The sequence below is a fragment of the Pan paniscus genome, chromosome 12, assembly GCF_029289425.2.
Source record: "Pan paniscus chromosome 12, NHGRI_mPanPan1-v2.0_pri, whole genome shotgun sequence".
NCBI lineage: Eukaryota > Metazoa > Chordata > Mammalia > Primates > Hominidae > Pan > Pan paniscus.
In genome coordinates this window covers 102,669,730-102,691,073 of record NC_073261.2, presented here as the reverse complement: position 1 = coordinate 102,691,073, position 21,344 = coordinate 102,669,730, and the positions used below count along the sequence as shown (strand labels likewise).

The window sequence follows — 21,344 nt, the reverse complement described above, 5'->3', positions numbered from 1 at the left end:
CAACTTTTTTTTTTTTTTAAGAGACAGGGTCTCAAAAAATAAACAAGAGACAGGGGTCTCACTCTGTTGCCCAGCCAGGCTGGAGTGCAGTGGCACAATCCGGCTCACTGCAACCTCTACCTCCCAGCCTCAAGTGGTTCTCCCACTTCAGCCTTCTGAGTAGCTAGGACTACAGGCATGTGCCACCACACTCGTATAATTTTTTTCTTTTCTTTTATTTATTTTTGTAGAGATAAGGTCTCACTACATTGCCTAGGCTGGTCTCAAACTCCTGGGCTCAAGTGATCCACCCGCCTCAGCACCCTCAAGTGCTGGGATTACAGGCCTAAGCCACCACACCTGGCCTACAACGTACAACTTTCTTTAGAAAAAAGTTTTAAAAGAATAATAGTTTCATTTCAGTCCTTCATCAATATTCCTAATCATTAGGTTAGTCCTCATGACATCATACTCACTTATAAATGACTTTCTCTAATATTATTAACTTCCAAACACGTATAAAATAGTATATAAACAGAAACTTCAAAAACAGAGCTATTCTACTACCAACTCTGAGTGCAACCAACTATTAACATTCAGTTACTCCCATAATTATCATTTAAAATTGTAATTCATCTGATAGTTCCAAATATATTAAAGTAAATAAGAACATTAAAAATATTTCCATTGATTTTCCACATTAATTTTCTTTTTTTAGTTTAAAATGACTGATAATCTAAGGGTTATACCAACATAAGGTATTATTTATTACCCATGTTTAATGTATGATACAATCAAACAACAGATCAAGCCCCACTGTTTTTAAGTCATTTCATTCATCTGAGTAACAAATACATACAAAAACACATGCTCTGTTGCATCCTTGTCACAAAAAGGAAGAAAAGCTCAGACTAGCCATATTGTTTTCCCTGTTGGCAATTAAACTTGCATTTGGCCACAATTATCAGTTATGCCAGTAGGGGGAACCATTCCAATAGTTATAGAATATTAGACCCTAACTAAGCTTCAACAAACAATACCAGGTTTATTTTTATTTTATTTTTGGGAGACAGCATATCGCTCTGTTGCCCAGGCTGAAGTGCAGTGGGTGATCATGGCTCACCGCAGCCTTGACTTCCTGGGCTCAAGAAATCCTTCTGCCTCAGCCTGCTGAGTAGCTGAGACTACAGTGTGTGCTACCACATCAGTCTAATTTTTTTTTTTTTTTGGTAGAGATAGGGGTCTCACTTTGTCCAGGCTGGTCTCAAACTCTTAGCCTCAATCCTCCTGCCTCACCCTCCCAAAGTGCTGGTATTATACGCATGAGCCATCACACCTGGCCTATTTATCTTTTTATACCTCACAATGACCTTATAGAACACTTAAATACCGAACTAAAAATGGTGATTACAAAGAAAAACTTATTCAAAGTTAGGGAAAAACTTAATATGACCTAGAAGAACTTAATTCAGAAGACTATAAGCAGATTACGCATTAACATTGTTCCATGACAGTGATCTATCTCACAAATAATTCTTCAGATAACCAAATTTACCACTAGTGTCTCGTTTTATTTTCTATTTCTCAAAGAATAAACCTGGAAAAAAATTATCTTTTCCTTTTGCATATATACCCATTTCATTAATTCAATAATGTATAGAACACTAGCTCAAAGTTATAAAGAGTTAACAAAGTAATCTAAGGATATGATTACAGAATGTGAATTATGTCTTCCATTTCCGAGGAAATAGGAATATACTACCATCTTCAAACAATATAAACAATCACGTTTCTATTTCTTCTTTAAAAGGATATACACAGTTAATGAACATACTATATGGTCCTATTTTAAGTGCAAAAGCCTAAGTTTAAAAAAATTAAAACTCAGAAACTATTAAGGCAAAACAAATAATTAGCCACTAGAAGGCATTTTAGGTAGTAAATGTTACCCATAACATTTATGTTTGCCATAACATGTTAATTACATATATAACAGCAATGTATTATTTATTCATTTATTCCTGACAAAGAAATGATCAATAGACCCCATTTAATGAAGTAGATTTTCACATTAATTATTATAACCAACAGACTTATAAAGAAGGAAATTTTTTTACATTCGCTTATAAGTAAGAATTACCAGTTTATATCTGTGGTTCTCACCTTGATTACCCATCTGAATAAACACTGAAACTGAAACAAAAAAAAAACAGATTCCCAAGCCCCACAATAAACCCAGTGAATCAGAATCTCTGGGGGCTTGAAATCATATGTGCATTTCAAGAAAGCTTTAGAAGTGACTCTGATACACACAAAATTGAGAACTACTGATTTAACATACTTCCTTCTAAAACTTTAAAATTGCATCATAACCATGGCTAAATGGGTTATACTTAGGGTAACCACATGTGCTGGTTAGGCCTCTTGTCCTGTCATAATAGCACATCTTTTCACTCTCAAAGCGTCCTTGTTTAGAAAATAAATAATATGATCATTCTAGTAATACTGAAAATATACTACAGCCTTTTAGGCATTAAAAGTTAATATTAAAGAAATTATAAACATCCCTTTCAAAACCATACTAAATCTACCATTACAATTCTAATACTCTGTGAACACATTTAGATATCAAATAAAGAGCATTCCTGAATACTGCTATTAAGCTAGAAATTGTTCTAAAAAGACTGAAAATACAGCTACTAAAGAGGTTAGACTAGAAACAAGGTCATAACAAAATTTTATAAAGTTTTAAGTACAGCATCACACATAATGAAGGCCCACAAGATAAGACACTTCATTGAGACTCTTTCATTGTTTTAGCCCTCTCATTGAAAATGGAATAGAAAAATATGATTAGAGTTGAGTGTTTCATTAATCATAAGTTTCCTACTATTTATGCAAATGTTCCTGATATCAATGTATGTTGAGTTTTTCACTATGCAAAAATCACACCCAATATGCATGCAAAAACCTCTAAGAACTTGGGAATTTCAAGGTAAAAGTTACCAAATCCATAACCTCTAAAAAAAGGTCAGCTATCTTCACAGCTGTTCATCAAGACTACATACTCTACGAGGCATAAATTTCAATGAACTGAACCTATTCATGTTAAAACATGTTTGGCATACACAGACTAGTGAGTTTGTAATGGATTTAAAATTACTATTTCACACCCGTTTGAAGATCTGAATTTGATTTTTTTTTTAATGTGAACCGGTTTCTCAGATGGAATGAATGTCATAACAAAAAACAGAAGTCATTTAATTATAATGGATTTTTATGTCACTGTCCAGGAAGAAAATGGTATATAAGCAGAGTCTGCACACATACTACCACCCCACAGAGGGGAGGAAAAAAAGGTAAGAGAAATTTATCAGTCCTGTAAGAAATTACACCATGAAAATTTTAAAACTTAAGAAACTACCTAAAAGCTAAAAAAAATCACTGGGAAAAATGAGAAGTACTGTCTTTGGAAATGCAAAAGGAAACTAAGATTCTAATATTTGGGGTGAAGAATTAAACTAGAGTATATAATATTTCAGATGGTAGACAGGATAATAGAAAGTAATTTAGAGTACCTATCTCTTAGGGAATTTCCAAAATGATTTGACAACTTGACTTCTGCTTATTTCAGTTAAGGATCATTCTGTGACAAATTCACAGAAAAATCTACAAAGATTTCCCAGTCCGATCTGAACTCTAGTAAAATATCATCATAAATAAAAGGGGTCTATTTTCAAAAAGGGAAAAGACTGGATTTTATACCAAATACCACCCTCTCCCATAAAGCAGCACAAGGCTTTGCAAAGGTCAAGCCAAATTTACATGAAATGTGTTTGGCGCATGCTCTCTTATACCAGGCAAAGCTTAAACTGAAGTAGTGCTGGAGAGATTTACGTTTTCTCCTCACCAGAAGATGTCGAGGTCTTTGTGGTTCAAAAGCTGAGGGATGCTGCTTCGGAGATGGAGGTCCCTGTGGATGAAGAGGATAATTTGGATGTAGCTAACTGAATGGACTAATGTTCTATTTAAGTTTTAATTATTTGATGGTGGATCACAATGATTTTTTAAATTAAGTTGTTCTTTTTGGCTTTGGTAACTTTAAAGTTTTCCCAAGTAAGCTGTTGTTAGTGGACTTATTTGGGGGATTTCTTCATAATGCTTAAAAAGTTCATGAAGATTGGGTTTTTTGGTTTTTTTTTATATTTCTCAGAGTATGAGAGGAAAACAGACAAAAGAGGGGAAAAGAATGAAGGAGAAATACCTATGTGTATATTCAGGTGCCTAACATTGTATTCCTTTTTATTTCAGACCTAATTAGAGCCAAAACCCTGAATTCCATCTCCTATGTGTGATCATCTGTGCAGATAAACACTCTCACCACATCCTAGAAGGACAGTAGTGTTCATTCACTCTGTGGGGAGATCTTCCACTCTGTGAAAAATTTAAAGTTAAACTGGAAAGTTTTATATTTGGGGAACTACTACCAAATATCATTAACTATTTTCTTTGAAGACCTCTCCCACCCAACTTCTTTCTAGACCACAGGAATGAAAATAAGCCCGTTGTGTAATCTGCAAAGTAAAAGTAAAAGGCTGCAGTCCTGCTTTGACATGGACCTTTCTCTCTCAAGTTCAAGCTTATTTTTCTTAGTAAAATTTCTAAGAGGGAATGATATTCAAAAGGAGACCCTGTATTAATATTATGGATACCCAGCACTCAATGAAAGGCATGTTATTATTGAGCTTTGTTAACTGAACACCCAATGGCAGTTAAAATTCTAATTTAGAAGTACTCAAACTTTAAGTGAAACAGTCAAAATAACTTTAAAACATAAAGGTAGAGACAATCTATTGCACAATCAAAAACATAACTATGCTCATTCACATTCCAAATAAAGGGAAAGGGAGGTTGAGCAGAACAAACAATGACAATCAAAGAATTCAAACAGTAACACTCACCAACACATTTTTCAGCCAATTCACCTAAAAATGCATCTGACAATTTTGGATTCCAGTCCCTGGTATGGATCTGTAAGATGTGTTTTCTTGCCTAAGATGAAAAGCACAGATACATAAAATCTTGCCCAAGAAGAAAAGTACAGATAAAATATTATCAATCCCTCAAATACGTTAGGTGGAACAAATTTTGACTAACAATCCCATTAAAATTTTTATTTTTAAAAAAATTTAAACACCTTAGCATCTGTCTACATCAACTCTGATTCCAACAATAAATCTAGGAGATATGTAGTAGAGATCTTGTCTGTGTTTCACAACCTAAGACATTTAATGTTGTGAGAGGTGAAGAAAATTGACTAGCAGCATATAACAACTAAGTGACTCATCTGGGACTAGAATTCAAAACTATATTTCACTTTTCCACCATACCACTTTTACTATTTGAAAATATATGAACAAAAAACTTTCATGTTATAAAAGTTATAGTCATAATTTTAAACAAACTTTACATTTCATAGAATTTGTGGTATTATGATCAACAATGAGCAAAATAACAAGTAACTTAAACTTGAAAAAAGTTTTTAATTTGGAAAGTATTCAAGTTTAATTAAATATCATGCATGCCAGTTGTGGTGGCTCACACCTGCAATCCCAGCACTTTGGGATGCTGAGGTAGGAGGATCGCTTATGTCCAGGAGTTCAAGACTAGCCTGGACAACATAGTGACACCCTGTCTCTACAAAAAAATTGTTTTTTAATTAATTGGGCATGGTGGTGCACGCCTGTGGTCCCAGGTACTCAGGAAGCTGAGGTGGGAGGATCACTTGAGCCTGAGAGGTCGAGGCCTGCAGTGTGCTGTGATTACGCCACTGCATTCCAGCCTGGGTGATAAGAGTGAGATCCTGTCTCAAAGGGAGAAAAAAAATCAAGCATATTATTACTTTGTCAGTTAGTTGATGCTTTGGCATTTAATACAAGGTATTTCAATAAATATCAATTAAATTCATTGAAAGATCAAAGTGTTATAAACAATTTTACATTGATTTCAGCATTCTCTAGCTTAAATCTGACTGCATATAGCACAATCAAAATTTTAATGTCTTGCTTCCAAAACAAACAGAAATTTATTTTTCTAAAATAGTTTTTTTGTTTTTGAGACTGAGTCTCACTCTATCACCCAGGCTGGAGTACAGTGGTGTGATCTTACTCACTGCAACCTCAGCCTCCTAGGTTCAAGTGATTCTCATGCCTCAGCCTCCTGAGTAGCTGGGATTACAGGTACCCACCACCACACCTGGCTAATTTTTGTATTTTTAGTAGAGACAGAGTTTCACCATGTTGGCCAGGCTGGTCTTGAACTCCCGACCTCAAGTGTTCCGCCCACCTCAGCCTCCCAAAGTGCTGGGATTACAGGCGTGAGCTACCACGCCCAGCCTAAAATAGTTTTCTTAAAAAAACACTAACATATAAGAATCTATAATCAGCTGATACTATCCACCACCAACGGTAAGATCAGAATTTTGTTTTCACATCTGCACTCTTTGGAGAAAATTACAACACTTTTTAAAAATTGAGTATGCTTGTTCTCTCAACACTGCTGTCTAAGCTTCTTGAGACATGAAAAAGTAAATTATAACCAAGATGATAACACCTTACTGGCTTGATGAGGAATCTGGGGTCCAGCAACAAAACAGAACAACTTCAAAGTCATCAAGATAAATCTTGCTCAAAAAGTTGACAAAATCTGGAATCAATAGCTACAGTTTCAATTCCAAGTTCTAAGTTAGGCATTCAGCTATGAAAGTTAAAGCAATGATATGACACTTATTTTCTTCCAACTTGAAGTATCTGCTTGAACAGATACTAAAAAAAGAAGGTCCAAAAGAAATATCAACCTAACAGCATATATATTCTGTAAGATGACATTAAGAATCTATACAAACTTCATTAGCAGCACAGGCACTGTGCTGCTAAGGGTGATTACAAGACCCTTAAAAAATAAAGAACATGTAAAAAAAAATTATGCTGGAAGATATCCCAAAAAGAGATCCATTCTTATCCTCTCCTTTCCCTAAAAAGAGGTTTAAAGTAATGAAATTAATTATCTAAGGTTAGCAAGTTATCTTCAGGTCCCTAATAATGCTCTTTCCCTATATAACCCAATCAAAGTCACCTTCCTTTTGTCATACTAAAAACAAGACATGGAATGAAGAAAAAAATACTTAAATGTAGAAATCAAGAACTGTTCATTATGTATTTTACTCTATATGGCAAACCGAATAGTAAGTCAAAGGGCTTCCTCTAATAGAAAGTACCTTCCTCTACTATTAAACATCAAAGGCAAATTCAAGCTCCTCATTTTTCAGAATCCACAAGTACACATACAAATATATATTACTTACAACAATCATAAAAATGATGATAAAGGAAAATAAAAGAAATTAAAAAGCATTATTGAATATAGAAGGTGTGTACTATTTTATGCAAATAGTTAACAAAATTATTAAAATTTGAAACCAAGATTTACTTTTATTAATCTTTTACTTAATCAAATAGCAAGAGTCATGATATTCTATTGGCCAAACCACAGGACTGAGACACTGACTGGTATCACTTTAAATTAATGACCCAAATGGGTCCTTATTACTACCCTTAATACTTCCCTAGGCCGTTCATTATGCCTTTCTCCTAGCAGACTATTTCACAGCACATCTTCACACTCTGCTGATGACCGTGCCTCCCAATTCACTGAGAAAACTGAAGCAATCAGAAAAAAACTTCCCCAGACTCCCCACATCCTAATCACCAAAGATGTCCACCCATCAGCATGTGTGCCAACAATATTCTGTCTTCTCTCTGTTGTCACAGATGAACTAGCCAGCTCCTATCTAAAGTCATTCACACCACTTTTATGCTAAATCCTATCACTTTTTGCCTATTGAGGACATCTCTCAATTTCACATAAAAATTCCCTTTTCTACTAGATATTTCTTCCATCTTGAAAACAATGAAACACATTATCTTGCCCCTGCTTCCTTCAATATCATATCACCTAAATTATTTGCTTTCCTTTGCAGAAAAACTCTTTTTAAAACGTATCTATATTCACTCCCTCCAATTCCTTCCCATTTTCTCTTGAACTAACACACTCCAATTAAGCTTTTGCACCCACTACTAACTGAAACTGTTCTCATCAGATTCACTGACGACCTACATCATGATAAATACAATGACCAATTTTCTGTCCTTAGCTGAATGGACTTAGCAACACGTGACATGGTTAATCACACCCTCCTCATTGATACATTTTCTTCACTTGGCTACCAGAACACCCCACTCTCTTTAGTTTTCCTCTTACCTTACTGACTGCTCTGTAAGAGAGAAGACTTGGTAATCTCATCTAGTCTCGGGACCTTAAAAACTATTTAAGGAAAAAAGGTAAACAGCCAGCATAGGCCTTTCCACAGACCCAGGCTTGAGAAGAATGACTTAGATTTCAGTCTCACAAAACTGTTTCCTCGAAATGTTAGAAAGGGAAAGTTAATGTGGAAAACGATGTTCAAGATCCATGCTGTGCAATATAGTAAGCCATGAGCCACATAATGCCATTTTATTTAAATTTTAAATTAACTAAGACTAAATAAAATTTAAAATGCAGTTCTTTAGTTACACTAGCCACATTTTAAGTGCTCAATAGCCACATACGGCTAGTGTCTACCAAAAGGCATGCTGCTCGAAGAACAATGCCAAAATAGAATGTTTCCATCATCACAGAAAATTCTATTAGACAGTGCTGTTCTAAACCTTGTTTACTGTTAAACCCTTGATTTGTGTGAACTGAACCTGGACTGTAAGGGCTGTGATTGGCATACAGACTCTGAGGCCTACTTAGCTAAGATAGTACAGAAGACAAATGGGAAATCAAGGAAATGGCTTTCCTGTGCTGTGTCTCAGAACTAAGCACATTTCCCCATGTACTGAAGAGTATAAAAGCTGTGCTTGGACTGTTGTTAGATGTCCCAAACAAAAAAGCTGATGCTTCCCCATGCAGAAGTAGACTGTACCTACTTCAGCCCTATCTGCTACAAATAAACACACCAATATGCACTGATACATTCCTGAAGGCTGCACTTGGGCAATGAAAATAATGCTGTATATGCTATGTTTCCTGTCCTGACAAAGCTAAATAACCTGGTGCCAATTTAAAGCCTGTAAATTGAATTGTCAATCCAAATCTGAGTCAACTACTGGTGACTGTGGAGACTGATGTCAAACTGAGGTATGAACTGCTCTACACAGGGAAGCCATTGCCTTTGTTTCTCTATGGTCTTCCATACAGTCCGACTCACTTAAGACTTTCACAACTAGGTATGTAAACCAGGCATTTCACATAGAGGTCCAAAAACAAAGCTATATATATTCACATACAGTACCTCCTTTGCATGTATCTCTTCCTCTCAAATTTGAGTTTCTAATGAAAAGCCAGTCAGATTATACTAGTCAAACCAAGAATAATATTAAAAGTTTGAAGTTGAATTGGGAAAAAAAAATTTGTATATCATATAACATTTACAGAATCAATGATAAACATTACCCTGTATTATTAGTACATTCTTTTAAAAAAACTTTATACCATAATGAATAAAGTTTGTTGCTTTTAATTAAATATAGCAATTTCTATGAAAATTCAGGTATTGAGTCCTTATTCATAAACCCACTAATACTCTATAAAAACATTATTTTATGAGAATAAAGTTACTTTGGCTAACTAGGGACACAGAAACTGCCATACAGGACAATTACTACAATCTGGAGAACTAAAGCGCAAGTAAGCATCTACAGTGATCTATCAAGAGCTTTCCTCTTGCTGCCTAAAAATCACAAGCTTTCTTATAATTGTTAATAGAAAAAAACTGTTCCATAATTACATAGGTTTTTAAAGCATTAGCTAAGATATCCTTAAGCAGAAAATCTGAACAATGAAAATTCATAAAATATCACCCTCAGAACATATGCCTTATAGTAGAATTACATATAAATGTTAACATATTGAAAACAAAAACTCTTACCTTTTGATCAGGCAGGTTGAAGAGGAATTCTCTGTCAAAACGACCAGGTCTCCTGAGTGCAGGATCTATAGAGTCAAGTCTGTTTGTAGCACCAATAACAACAATTTCACCCCTATTATCTAATCCATCCATAAGGGCAAGGAGGGTTGATACTATAGAGCTGTAAAATAATTTTCAGGCAAAATTAAAAAAAAAGAATTGTAAACACTGCTGCTTACAATAACGTTTATCAGTCTTTCTTTTTTTTTTTTTTTGAGATGGAGTGTCACTCCGTTGCCCAGGCTGGAGGGCAGTGGTGCAATCTCGGCTCACTGCAATCTCCGCCTCCCGGGTTCAAGCAATTCTCTTGCCTCAGCCTCCCAAGTAGCTGGGACTACAGGCGCACGCCACCACGCCCAGCTAATTTTTGTATTTTTAGTAGAGATGGGGTTTCACTATATTGGTCAGGCTTGTCTCGAACTCCTGACCTCAGGCAATCCACCTGCCTCGGCCTCGCAAAGTGCTGGGATTACGGACGTGAGCCATGGTACCCGGCTTATCAGTCTTTAATGCTAACAAAATAACTGTAGCATGATTATATTTTAATGCAGGATCAAGTGATTTACAAAAATTATTTTCAAAGGCATTCAGAAAATATAGTAGACACCTAAACCTTGGCAACCAAAAAAAAATGGACTTCATCAAAATTAAAAACTTTTCTTCTTCAAAGGATACTATCAGGAAAGTAAAAATATAACCTAAGAATATTTGTAAATCATATATTTGATAATATATATAATGAACAATTACAACTGAACAACTAAACAATACAAAGACAAATAATAAAATTTAAAAGTAGGCAAAAGGGCCAGGCGCGGTGGTGCATGCCTATAATCCCAGCACTTTGGGAGGCTGAGGTGGGCAGATTGCTTGAACCCAGGAGTTTGAGATCAGCCTGGGGAACACAGTGAGACCCCATCTCCAAAAACGAAAAATATTTTTAAAAAATTAGGCAAAAAATTTGTATAGACATTTCTCCAAAGACGATACACAAAACCACATCAATAGTCATTTAGCATAAGCAAATTAAACCAAATGAGATGCCACTTCCAAACCACCAGGATGACTATAATCAGACAGACAGATAATTAACAGCTTTTGATGAGGATGTAGAGAAGCTGGAACACTCATACACTGACTGATTGGTGGGAATGTAAAATGATGTTCCTCTTTGGAAAAAGAGTATTGCAGTTCCTCTGTTAAACATAAGAGTTGCCAAATGATCCAGCAATATCCACAAAAAAACTTTTATACTAATGTTCACAGCAACACTTTTCATAATAGCCAAAAAAGTGGAAGAAACCCAAATGTCCATCAACTGATAAATAAATAGAATAAATGTGGTATATCCATACAATGGAATAGTATTCCTCAATAAAAATAAATGAAGTACCAACAGCTACAACAACATGGATGAATCTTGTAATCACTTTGCTATGGAAGCTAGACACAAAAGGCCACATATTATATGATTCCATTTATACAAGATATCCCAAACAGGCAAATTTATAGAAAAAGAAAGTATATTAGAAGTTGCCTAGAGCTTGGAAGGATGAGGGGAAGGTTGGGAGTTATGGCTAAAGGGTTTAAGGTTTCTGGGGTGATGAAAATGTTCTAAAATTGACTGTAGTGATGGTTACACAACTTTGTAAATATACTGAAAGTCACTGAACTATGCAGTTTAAATAAGTGAACTGAGCTGGGCACGGTGGCTCACACCTGTAATTCCAGCACTTTGGGAGGCTGAGGTGGGTGGATCGTCTGAGGTCAGGAATTCGAGACCAGCCTGGCCAACATGGTGAAACCTCATCTCTACTAAAAATACAAAAATTAGCTAGGTGCGGTGGCACGCACCTGTAATCCCAGCTACTTGGAAGGCTGAGGCAGGAGAATCACTTGAACCCAGGACGTGGAGGTTGCAGTGAGCTGAAGTCGCACCATTGTACTCCAGACTGGGTGACAAGAGCGAAACTCCATCTCAAAAAAAAAAAAAAAAAAATGAGTGAACTGTACAGCTGTTATTATGGGGTCCTTGTCAGGGTCGCTTTTCTGGCTGGAAACCTCTGTGGCTGGTAGTGCCTCTGCCTCAGTTTTGCTTAGACCTGCTGGGCTCATTCCACCCACTCAACCTGACTGCGCTCGGCTCACACTACCAGCCTGTATCCCATGCCTGCCAGGGGCAAGCCAGGCATGGGGCAGCAAGGGGTGTTTGAGAGAGCAAGTGTGAGGTCCAGCCACTGCACACAGTCTGGCATGCCGGCTGCTGCACCGGGGCGGGCAGCTCCAGGTGTTGGCACAGGTGCTGGCTCTCTGTGAGGCTGTGGCTGGACCAGGCACACTGCAAGCAGCTTCCACGGCTGCCATTGGGGAACGTGGTGGTGCCTGGAAGCTTGGAGACTCCAGGAACTGCAGGGCCCCAAAGTCACAGCCCTGGCTCAGGGAGCTCCCAGGTCTGGGCTCCCTGAAGGGCTGCAGCTTTTCTCTCCTCTTCACCCACAAAATGGCAAGCAAGGGGCATGTTTCAGCCCTGTTTGTATTACAGCTCTTTCAGCCCTGCCATCTGACAGGTCCCGAGTTCTTGTCCTGCGTCCAGGAAGAACAAGATATGCAGACAAGTGGAGGGTGAGCAAGGCGAAGAAGAGCTTTATTGAGTGACAGAATAGCTCAGAGGAGATCTTGGAGTGGGCAGCTCCTCTCTACAGGCAGGTCCGTCATGTTGAGTGTTGTTCAGCTCTCAGCAGAGAGGAGGTCCTGGAGTGGGTAGCTCCTCTCTGCAGCTGGTCATCCTGACATCTGCAGCTCTCAGCAGAGAGGTGGCCCTGGAGGGGGTAGCTCCTCTCTGAAGTTGGTCCTCCTGATGTCCACTTAGCTCTGGCTGAGTCGGGGCTTTTATGGGACTCAGGGGGAAGGAAGTACACACCAATTGGTCCATGGGGTGGCCATGGACAGGCCCAGAAAAAGCACCACAAGTTCCCACTCCAGTCTGTGGGACTGGCAGCCTGGCCAACCTTCAGGCCCTCCCTAGCCTGAAGGTGGGTCTCACCATAGACCCACCCCCTTCTGCCCAGGAGCTTTGTCTGCCTCCTGCTGCCATTCATGGTGCCCAAGCTGTTCGTGCCAAGGGGCACCTGCAGGCCAGTGCCAAGCTGCCCTCAGCCACCCCCTCAGCTTCCCGCCCAAGCTCATCGGCACCCAAAGTCTGGAGGGGGCTGAGGCAGCAGGGGGTTGGCATGTAGCACTAACCCCAAGAGTGCGCACAACCAGCCAGGCTGCAACAACGCCCAGGCTTGGCCCCAATCTTGCTCCAAGATCGGAGCAGGCGCAGGAGTGGGGAGAGGCCAGGCAGTGGAAGCAGACACCTCTGATCCTGCAGGGACAGGGGAAGCCTTCCCAGGCCCCCCAGAGTGCAGGAATGCCAGGCTCCACAGCCATGACTTGGGCAGCTGTAGCTGCACCTGGGAGGGCTGGACCCCTGTCTGCACCCAGGCCTCCGCAAGAGCACAGGGAGGCCCAGGTCCACAGCCACAACTTGGGCGGCTGCAGCTGCACCCAGGGAGCTCCCATCCCACTGACTCAAAAGGGGTGGGATTCCCACTTGTACCCAGTTTCCAAAAGCTCCGTGGAATGTGCAGCCCCAGCTACACCTCCCCAATACAGCAGGCATGATGATGGTGGCCACTCCAGATGGCCTGCCGCTGCCATCACTGTGAACTGTATCTCAATAAAGCTGTTTTTCTTAAAAAGAAAAAATACAGTAGTTTGTTTTTAATAGATAGCAATCTAGGGGGGTTTTAGATGTCTGGAAATGTATATGACGCTTCAGTTTCTATTATATTAGATTTACATTATCGTTACACCTTTGGACAATTTCTTTAGAATGGCTACCACTTTATGTTCAACTCAAAATTATTTTCTGCATATTTTAGAGTAGTTTTTAAAAAGTATGACTTAAACATTTCTGAATATAAGTGTTTCATGCCTAATTATAACAGAAACTGTAGTTCTAGTAACAATGTTCTTTCTAGTGTTTTCCAACTGCTCTCATTTCTATTCCTTTACTCTTATTGCTAACACCTGCCTAAAATAACTTCTCCAATATGTTCAACATGTTAAAGAAATCATTCTGCTTCCCAAACACACTGCTCTAGCTGTGTTTCCAAAATCTATAAGCGGAATCAAAATGCTAGATACCCAGTGTATGTGTGAAGGAAGGATGTGTGATTCTTCTTTTCAAAATGAATAACTGAAAATTAGTGACCTAGGTTTCTCATTCAAGATATAAAGGGGGTGGGGAATATAAGTAGCCTCAAATATAAATTCATATTTAACCTCCAATCTTTCCTTGGTATCTTCCAATTACAGATTGTCATTTCAAGTGTTTGTTGGAATTTATCTGCATTTTTAAGTGTCTTGTAACTGAAAAGTCTTCAGACAATAAAGTCTCAGACATGGCCAGAAACAGAATTACAATCTAACTTAAATTATACCAAAAGTTGTCTTTAAAAAAAAAAATCTGAATGGCCAACCCTTGGATCAAAATCCTTTAGCAACTCCTATTATGTAGGGAAATTAAAAGTCCAAACTATTTGACACAATATTCAAGGCCTACTTGCTTGTCTCAAATTCTCTCTCCTACATTACCTTCTAAAAGTGTTGTTTCACCTTTCAAATATAGATCTAAAATCCAATGAAATGAATTGTTTTGTATGGTGTGTAGAGGAATCCAGGTTTTTTTTCCCACCAAAGAGATATCCAATTTTCCCAGCATTATTTATAGAAAAGGTCATCTTTTCTGCACTGCCTCTTTTACCATAAATTAGGCATCCATATGTGTGTGCATTTATTTATGGCTCTGGGCTCCGTTCCATTCATCTATTTGTCTAGTCTTCTGCCAATATCAAATTTTCTTAACCCTAAGAGGCCTTAATAACTAGTAGAGCAAGTGCTCCCACCTTATAGAAGAAAAGATAATTGAAAAATATTTCTTTCCATTTATTTAATCTTTAATGTTTGCCAGTCAAGTTTTAATATTTTCTGCATAAATGTAACATGAGACTTCTTAGACTTACTCATAGAAACTTTTTGCTAATGAGATTGCAAACAGTAACTTTTCGTTTTTACACAATTACTAGCAACAAAAATACAAAATTTATGTTTATATTGATTGGTCTAACCTTCTTAGCATCTATCTACAGGTTGCTTTGCAATTCCTACATACATAATTGCATCATCTACAAATGATAAGAGTACTGTTTTTTCCTCTTCAATATGCATATCTTGTATAGCTTTGTCTTGCCAGACTACACTGACTGCGATCTATAGAACAGTATTGGTCAGAAGTGTTCACAGCAAAACAAACATGCTTGTCATATTCCCCATATTATAAGAAAAGATTTCATGTTTGAACATTAAGTCTGTTTGTTGTAAGTTTTTCTGCAGCTACCTTTAAGGAAATACTTTATATTCCTTGTTCTCTAAGATGAAGACTTTATTATGACTAAATATTGAATTTTATTAAACATTTCTTCCACATCTATTGAGGTGATCATCTTGATTTTTCTCTTATATGAAAATGTGATAAATTAACATTAACTGACTTCCCTCATATTAAATAAACCTTGTATATTTGAAATAAAATCAATTTAGTCATAATATATTATCCTTTTTATATCTTCCTGATGTAAAACTCTACCAATCTGTTTAGGATTTTTATATACATGTTCACAAGTGAGACTAGTTTCCAATGAATTTTCTCATACCAAGTTTTATGAAGGTATAATTGACATACAAAACCCTGCACATATTTAAAGTATACATTTTGGTAAGTTTTGAAGTACGTATACCCTGTGAAACCATCACCACAACTAAAATAAGTTAACATATCCATTATGTTCTTCCTCATACTCCTTAGTTCTCCACTCATACTGACCCTCCTTGGCCTCTTTTACTCAACCCCTAGGGAACCATTCATCTGTATTCTGTCACTACAGATTAATTTGCATTACTTAAAATTTTATATACATGGGATCATACAGTAAGTACTCTTTTTATTCCTAGATTCTTGCATTTGGCATATTGTGAGATTCATCCATGTTACTGGTTTGATAATAGTTTATTCTTTTTAATTGCTAAGTAATATTCCATTATATAGATATGCCACAATTTGTTTATCCATTCACATGTTGATGGCCACCTGGATTGTTTTCAGTTCTGGGGTATTACAAAAAACCTGCTATAAACATTGACATACAAGTCATAGAGATTTTCCCCTATATTTTTTCTAAAAGTTCTCCTTTCACCTCTTAAGCTTAGGCCTTTATGCTCTTAACCTTTGATGTCTAAAAAAACCAAAACATTACATTTTGCATTCCTAATATTGCTTATCTGTCTTCTTCTTATCATGACCAAGCATGCCAGAGGCTTGTCAGTTTTTTCAAAGAACCAACTTTATTAGTTTTTTTCAAAGAACCAACTTTTGGCCTTCTTGATTTCTACTATATCTTTGTTTTCCGTTCACATATTGTTGGCTACGATTTTTGTCTTTACAACACAGGTCATTTAGACTTTAGAGCTATAGTTCTTAATTATGAACATAAAATTATCTGCTTTTTGTTATTTTTCTGTTTTGTATATTACCAAACTTTAGAAAATTAGTTAAAATGTGCTTTAAGGCACATTATATGATCAATTTTCATAAATATGGTATATGTTTGAAAAGAGTGTCCATTCTATATTTGTCTTAGATAAGTATGCCCATTAGATCAGATTCCTGAAATGTGGTGGTTCCAATTAATCTATAGAGCATTAAATGATTTTTTTTGCTCAGCCTGATCTATCAATTACTGAGAGATGTACAGGATCTCTCCCACAATGATGATCAATTTGACTCTTCTACCTTGTAGTTCTGTCAGTTTTTGTTTTACATAGTTTGAACTATGGTTATTAGGGAATTGCAGATTTTAAATTGTTACTTTTAAGACAGGGTCTCACTCTGTCATCCAGAATGGAGTACAGTGGCACGATCATGGTTCACTGCAGCCTCGACCACCCAGGCTCAAGCAATCCTCCTACTTCAGCCTCCTGAGTAGGCAGGGCTACTGATAGTGATAGGACAGTGACAGGACAGGCATGCACTATCATGCATGGCTATTTTTTTTTTTTTTTTTTTTTTTTTGTACAGATGGGTTCTCATTATGTTGCCCAGGCTGGTCTTGAATTCCTGGGCTTAAATGATCCTCCTACCCTTAGCCTCCCAGAGTGCTGGGATTACAGGCATGAGCCACCATGCGCGGCCTAATTGTTATATCTGCTAGTAAACTGCACCTTTTATCATTATAAGATTTCCTTTTTACATGCACAGTAATGCTTTCTGACTTATGGTTTATTTTGTCTAAAATTAATGTAGCAATACCAACTGTTAGTATTTACGTGATATTATTTTACACTATTTAACTACTGTCGACATTTCATATAAACAGAATCATACAATAAGTGGCCTTTTGTGTCTGGCTTATTCCACATAGCATAATGTCTTCAAGATTCATCCATGGTGTGGCATGTGTCAGAATTTTTCTTTTCTTTTCTTTGTGGAGGGATGGGGTCTCACTCTGTTGCCCAGGCTGGAGTACGGTAGTATTATCACAACACACTACTGCCTTGACCTCCTAGGCTCAAGCAATCCTCCCATCTCAGCCTCCCGAGTAGGTGGGACCAGATACACAGGCCACGACACTCAGCTAATTTTTTTATTATTTGTAGACACAGCATCTAGTTATGTTGCCCAGGCTGATCTCAAACTCCTAGGCTCAAGCAATTCTCCCACCTTGGCCTCCCAAACTGCTGGAATTACAAGCGTGAGCCACTACACCCATCCAGAAATTCATTCCTTTTTAAGGCTGAACAATATTTCATTGTATGGATATATCACATTTCATTTACCTATTCATCAGTTGATGGACATTTGGGTTATTTCTACTTTTGGGCTAGTGTGAATAATGCTGCTATGAATATTTGTTTTTGTGCTATTTTTTCCACTATTTTACTTTGAACCTTTTTGTATCCTTACATGTAGATGTCTCACTTATAAACAACACATCATTATATTTTGTTTTTGCCAATCTGACAATCTTTGTCTTTTAACAAGAACATTTACTCCCCTTATATTTCAGGTCATTATTGATATATTTGGGTTTAAATCTATAATCATATTTTGTGCTATTTTCCCCATCGGTTATATGATTTCCCTCACTTCTCTTCTTGATTGCTTTTGGATTGACTTTTAAAAATTATTCTATTTTCCCCCACTAATAATTTAGGGATTATACATTACGTTTCTATTTTACTAATGATTACTCTAGAAATTCAAATCTGCATACTGGATAACCAAGAGGTCTACTTGCAGGTTATAATAAAGACCCAATCAGAGCACCCCTCAAAAAACAACTACAAAGCCTATGCATTATAATACATGAATATATACCTGACATTTCTGGTGAGTAAACAGAGACAGATGGGTTCTGGTGGGAGTTCATGGTCACTCAGAGAATGGAAACACGGTGGGAGTTCATGGTCACTTGGAGAAGAAAAAGTAAGTTTCCTTCTCTCTAGCTTTTAGTCTGGGACTAACTGCAGTGAGGGGGAGAGAGAATATGCAACAGGGGTTGGGGGGGTGCCTTATTAACTTTTCAGCACAAGAGTCTAGAAAAGAGAAGGTAGGAAGTTATTAATATTAAAGAATAAGGGGGACCACAAAAGGGCAAGAGCTAGTAAGGACACCCCAAACTCAGTCTACCCAGATCTCTAGCTGGTCCTGAACAAAGCAAGGAGCAGACTCAAAGGATCTAGCTAAAGACAAAAGGTCTGAAAGGAGATCAAAGCTCCCAGTTAAGAAACTGAATGCATTTCAAGCCTATCTCAGAAAATTGTCTCCTAAGAAAAAGGAAATGTGGCTCATAAAATAAAAATAAGAGAATCCAGAGTCTCCAAAAACTAACAATAATAATATCCAGGACACAATCCAAAACCGCCCAACAAATTAAGAACCAATAAAAAGAACACATTCTCAAGAGAAAAGAAAACCAAGTGGGTCTAACATGAGATAAACCAAATGTTGAAGCTAACATAACAGAATTTTAAAGCAACTATTGTAACGAAGCTCAATTAAATAAAATAAAACATGCTTAAATGCATGAAAATCACATTGGAAAAACAGAAACAATGAAAAACAATCAAATGTAAGTCCTAGGACTGAAAAATAAAATTTCTGAAATAAAAAAATGTGTTGGATGAACATAACCAAATGGACATGACAAAGCAAAAATAAGTGAAGACTGACTAAAGACAGACAAAAATTATCCAAGGTGAAAACAGAAAAAGACTGAAAAATGACAAATTTGTAGACACAAAATCAGAATAAACACAAAGAAAGCCACACAGAGGCATGTCATGGCTAAACTGTTGAAAGTAAAAGATACAGAGCAAGATACTGAAAGCAGCAAGAGAAAACCCAAATATTACAAAATGTGGGAACAACAATCTAATTAATGGCTCTTCAATTACGGGCTGTGATACAGGCAGATGGAATCCTGGCAGAGGCCAGCTAACTCACTAAGCGGAAGAGTCGGAGTTGAGATTCCAGGGAGACCAAGACGACTAGAGTCTACAGGAAAAAGTACCACAGAGGAGACTGCTCCACAGAAAGCAAACTCAGGAAATGTACACAAAACTCCTCAGCTCTTCATTTAAACACCAATCACTGCATACATGTGACGAAACTACCCAAGGCTTGGGGAAAAAAACACTCAGAAGAACTAGAAATAAGAGTACTCTACACTCACAGAGAGCCAGGAATAGTGCCAGTTCCCACCCACTGAACTGGTAAACCTCATGATTCAAAGGTCATTGCCCATGAATACACAAAAGGATACTGCATCAGTAGCAGGGAATAATTAGTCCTACACTCAGGGCTACTCAAGATCCGTATCACAAATCTTTGTTTTTGTTTTTGTTTTTGTTTTTTTGAGACAGAGTCTCACTCTGTCACCCAGGCTGGAGTGCAGTGGCGTCATCGCAGCTCACCGCAACCTCCACTTCCCAGGTTCAAGTGATTCTCTTGCTTCAGCCTCCCAAGTAGCTGGGATTACAGGCACCCGCCACCATGCCCAGCTAATTTTTTGTATTTTTAGTAGAGGCAAGGTTTCACCATGTTGGCCAGGCTGGTCTCAAACTCCTGACCTCAGGTGATACACACGCCTCGGCCTCCCAAAGTGCTGGGATTACTGGCATGAGCCACTGCGCCCAGCCGACAAATCTTAAAAGCAAGATTCCAAAGAATCAAACTGTTTTCAAGTTGATTAACTGTGTCTCAAAAGGAAAAAAAAAAAAACACAACAAAACCACTTCAAGAATATCTACTTACAGTAACATAGCTAGCACTCAACAAGGTAAAAGTTACATCTGGCATCCAATAAATACTCCAAAGCATGCAATGAAACAGGAAAACACAATCCGTAATGAGAAAAATCAATAAAATAAAACTAACCCAGAAACACAATATTAGAATTGCCAAAGGCATTAAAGTAGGCATTATAACTATATTCCAGATATTGAAAAGTTCTATATGTATATGTATAGATGAAAACAAAAACATGAGGCAAAAACATAATGAATAGGATTAATAGCAGATTAGACATTTCAAAAGAAAAGATTAGTGAACTAAAACTCACAGCAACAGAAACTAACCAAAATGAAACACAGAAAAGATAATTTAAAGCAAAATTAACAAAGTTTCGGCAAACTATGGGACAACATCAAGAAACTTAACATATGTGTAATTAGAGTCCCAAAAGGAAAGAGGAGACAGGAGGTGGGGACGACAGAAAAAATAATGAAGAAATAGTGGCCAAAAATTTTACAAGTTTGATGAAAAACACACCCAAGAAGCTCAATTCAAGAATGAGAAAAGGGGAGAAAACTCCACCAAGATATATCATTAAATTGCACAAAACCAGTGAAGGAAAAAAAACCTAAATGTACCCAGAAAAAAGATACATTACATACAAAGAAACAAAAATAGAAATAAAAGCATAATTCATTACTGAAGCAATACAAATGAGAAGAAGAAAGACCAACATCTTTAAAGCACGGAAAGAAAAAGAAAAAAGTGTCAACTTCAAATTTTATACCCAGAGAAAATACCCTTCAAAAACAAAGGCTAAGTTCTCAAAAAGTTAAACATAAAACTACCATCCTGCCTAGCAGTTTCACTCCTTATCTCTACCCAAGAGTGATAAAAAAT

The 21,344-nt window shown here is 37.3% G+C and overlaps 1 protein-coding gene across 4 annotated transcripts in view; it reads right to left on the bottom strand.

The window, feature by feature from the left end:
• The window catches only part of ATAD2B (ATPase family AAA domain containing 2B), a 178,019-nt gene that overhangs the window by 75,359 nt on the left and 81,316 nt on the right, over nt 1–21,344 (bottom strand). For all 4 annotated transcript variants that reach the window (XM_003827018.8, XM_008952375.7, XM_008952374.7 and 1 more), the window contains exons 14-15: nt 10,010–10,169; nt 4,941–5,031 (exon numbers count right to left, since the gene is read on the bottom strand). In XM_003827018.8, coding sequence (XP_003827066.1) covers nt 4,941–5,031; nt 10,010–10,169 — 251 coding nt within the window. The remainder of the gene's footprint in view (nt 1–4,940; nt 5,032–10,009; nt 10,170–21,344) is intronic.